The sequence below is a fragment of the Tympanuchus pallidicinctus genome, unplaced genomic scaffold (assembly GCF_026119805.1).
Source record: "Tympanuchus pallidicinctus isolate F22 unplaced genomic scaffold, pur_lepc_1.0 scaffold6, whole genome shotgun sequence".
NCBI classification, from domain to species: Eukaryota; Metazoa; Chordata; class Aves; order Galliformes; family Phasianidae; genus Tympanuchus; species Tympanuchus pallidicinctus.
Genome location: NW_026294780.1, coordinates 40,134,313 through 40,136,104, shown reverse-complemented (window position 1 = coordinate 40,136,104; position 1,792 = coordinate 40,134,313). Strand labels below are relative to the sequence as shown.

General features: G+C 46.5%; 1 protein-coding gene across 1 annotated transcript; it reads right to left on the bottom strand.

Annotated features, from left to right (window-relative positions):
- Positions 1-258: 258 nt before the first annotated feature.
- On the bottom strand, positions 259-1,222 carry LOC128092113 (uncharacterized). Its single transcript, XM_052705648.1, has one exon. It carries the CDS (start codon positions 1,034-1,036, stop codon positions 338-340), a length of 699 nt encoding a protein of 232 aa, XP_052561608.1. The 5' UTR covers positions 1,037-1,222; the 3' UTR covers positions 259-337.
- Between the last annotated feature and the right edge of the window lie 570 nt (positions 1,223-1,792).

The window sequence follows — 1,792 nt, the reverse complement described above, 5'->3', positions numbered from 1 at the left end:
TTTTCAGAGATGGAAAGGAATACATTAGAAAAAAACTGATTTTCTAACCATGTAGATCCCACAGTAGACTATTACAAGTTATTCTATCCAGTAATTGGAGTGGCATATGTGAAGAAAATCTGAAATCTTATAGTACGAACATGTGCTGAAAGTGAACATCATCTATCATGTTGGTTTTTTTTTTTGTTGTTGTTGTTGTTTTTGTTTTTCCAGAGATACTGAGTTTTACATGTTAATATTTCAGTGAGTAGAATCATAGAATCATAGAATCACCAAGGTTGGAAAAGACCTAAAAGATCATCCAGTCCAACCGTTCACCTATTCCCAATAGCTCCTACTAAACCATGTCCCTCAATACAACATCCAGTCTTTCCTTGAACACCCCCAGGGTCGGTGACTCCACCACCTCCCTGGGCAGTCCATTCCAGTGCCTGACTACCCTTTCCGAAAAGTAATACTTCCTGATGTCCAGCCTGAATCTCCCCTGCCGTAGCTTGAAGCCATTCCCCCTGGTCCTATCACTAATGACACGAGAGAAGAGGCTGACCCCCAGCTCACTACAACTTCCCTTCAGGAAGTTATAGAGAGCAATGAGGTCTCCCCTGAGCCTCCTCTTCTCCAGGCTGAACATTCCCAGCTCCTTCAGCCTCTCCTCATACGGCCTGTGTTCCAGACCCCTCACCAGCTTTGTTGCCCTCCTTTGAACACGTTCCAGGGCCTCAATATCTTTCTTGCAGTGAGGGGCCCAAAACTGGACACAGTACTTGAGGTGCGGCCCCACCAGTGCTGAATACAGGGGAACAATCACCTCTCTGCTCCTGCTTGCAACACTGTTTCTGATGCAAGCCAGGATGCCATTGGCCTTCTTAGCCACCTGGGCACACTGTCGGCTCATGTTCAGCCGAGCATCAATCAATACCCCCAGGTCCATTTCCTCTACGCAGTCCTCCAGCCACACCGCCCCAAGCCTGTAGCGTCGCCTGGGGTTGTTGTGGCCGAAGTGCAGGACCCGGCATTTGGCCTTGTTGAAACTCATCCTATTGGCTTCAGCCCAACTCTCCAGCCTGTCCAGATCCCTCTGTAGGGCCTCGCTACCCCCAGGCAGATCCACACTTCCAGCCAATTTGGTGTCATCTGCGAATTTACTGAGGGTGCACTCGATGCCCTCATCGAGGTCATCAATAAAGATATTGAAGAGGACAGGCCCCAGCACCGACCCCTGGGGAACACCACTCACAACCGGTTGCCAGCTGGATTTGACTCCATTTACCACCACTCTCTGTGCCCGGCCCTCCAACCAGCTCCTTACCCAGCCAAGAGTGTATCCATCCAAGCCTCTGGCTGCCAGCTTCTGCAGGAGAATGCTGTGGGAGACAGTGTCAAAGGCTTTGCTGAAGTCTAGGTAGACCACATCAACAGCCTTTCCCTCATCCACCAGATGGGTCACTAGATCATAGAAGGAGATCAGGTTGGTCAAACAGGACCTGCCCTTCATGAACCCATGCTGGCTAGGCCTGATCCCCCGGTCACCCTGCACATGCCGCATGATCTCCCTCAAGACAATCTGCTCCATAACCTTCCCTGGCAAATTACATGATTTACTCTTCTACTTTGTCTTGTTTGGAATGATCATATTCTCGTATCTATTATCATATTATAATATTTCTGTACTTCATTGTACTAATATTTCTATACTGTATTAATTGTCCTTTTAAAAGTTTTAATTAATTAAAATATAAAAATTATTTAAATTATTTAAATTAAAATCATTATTTACTTATTAATTATTCAC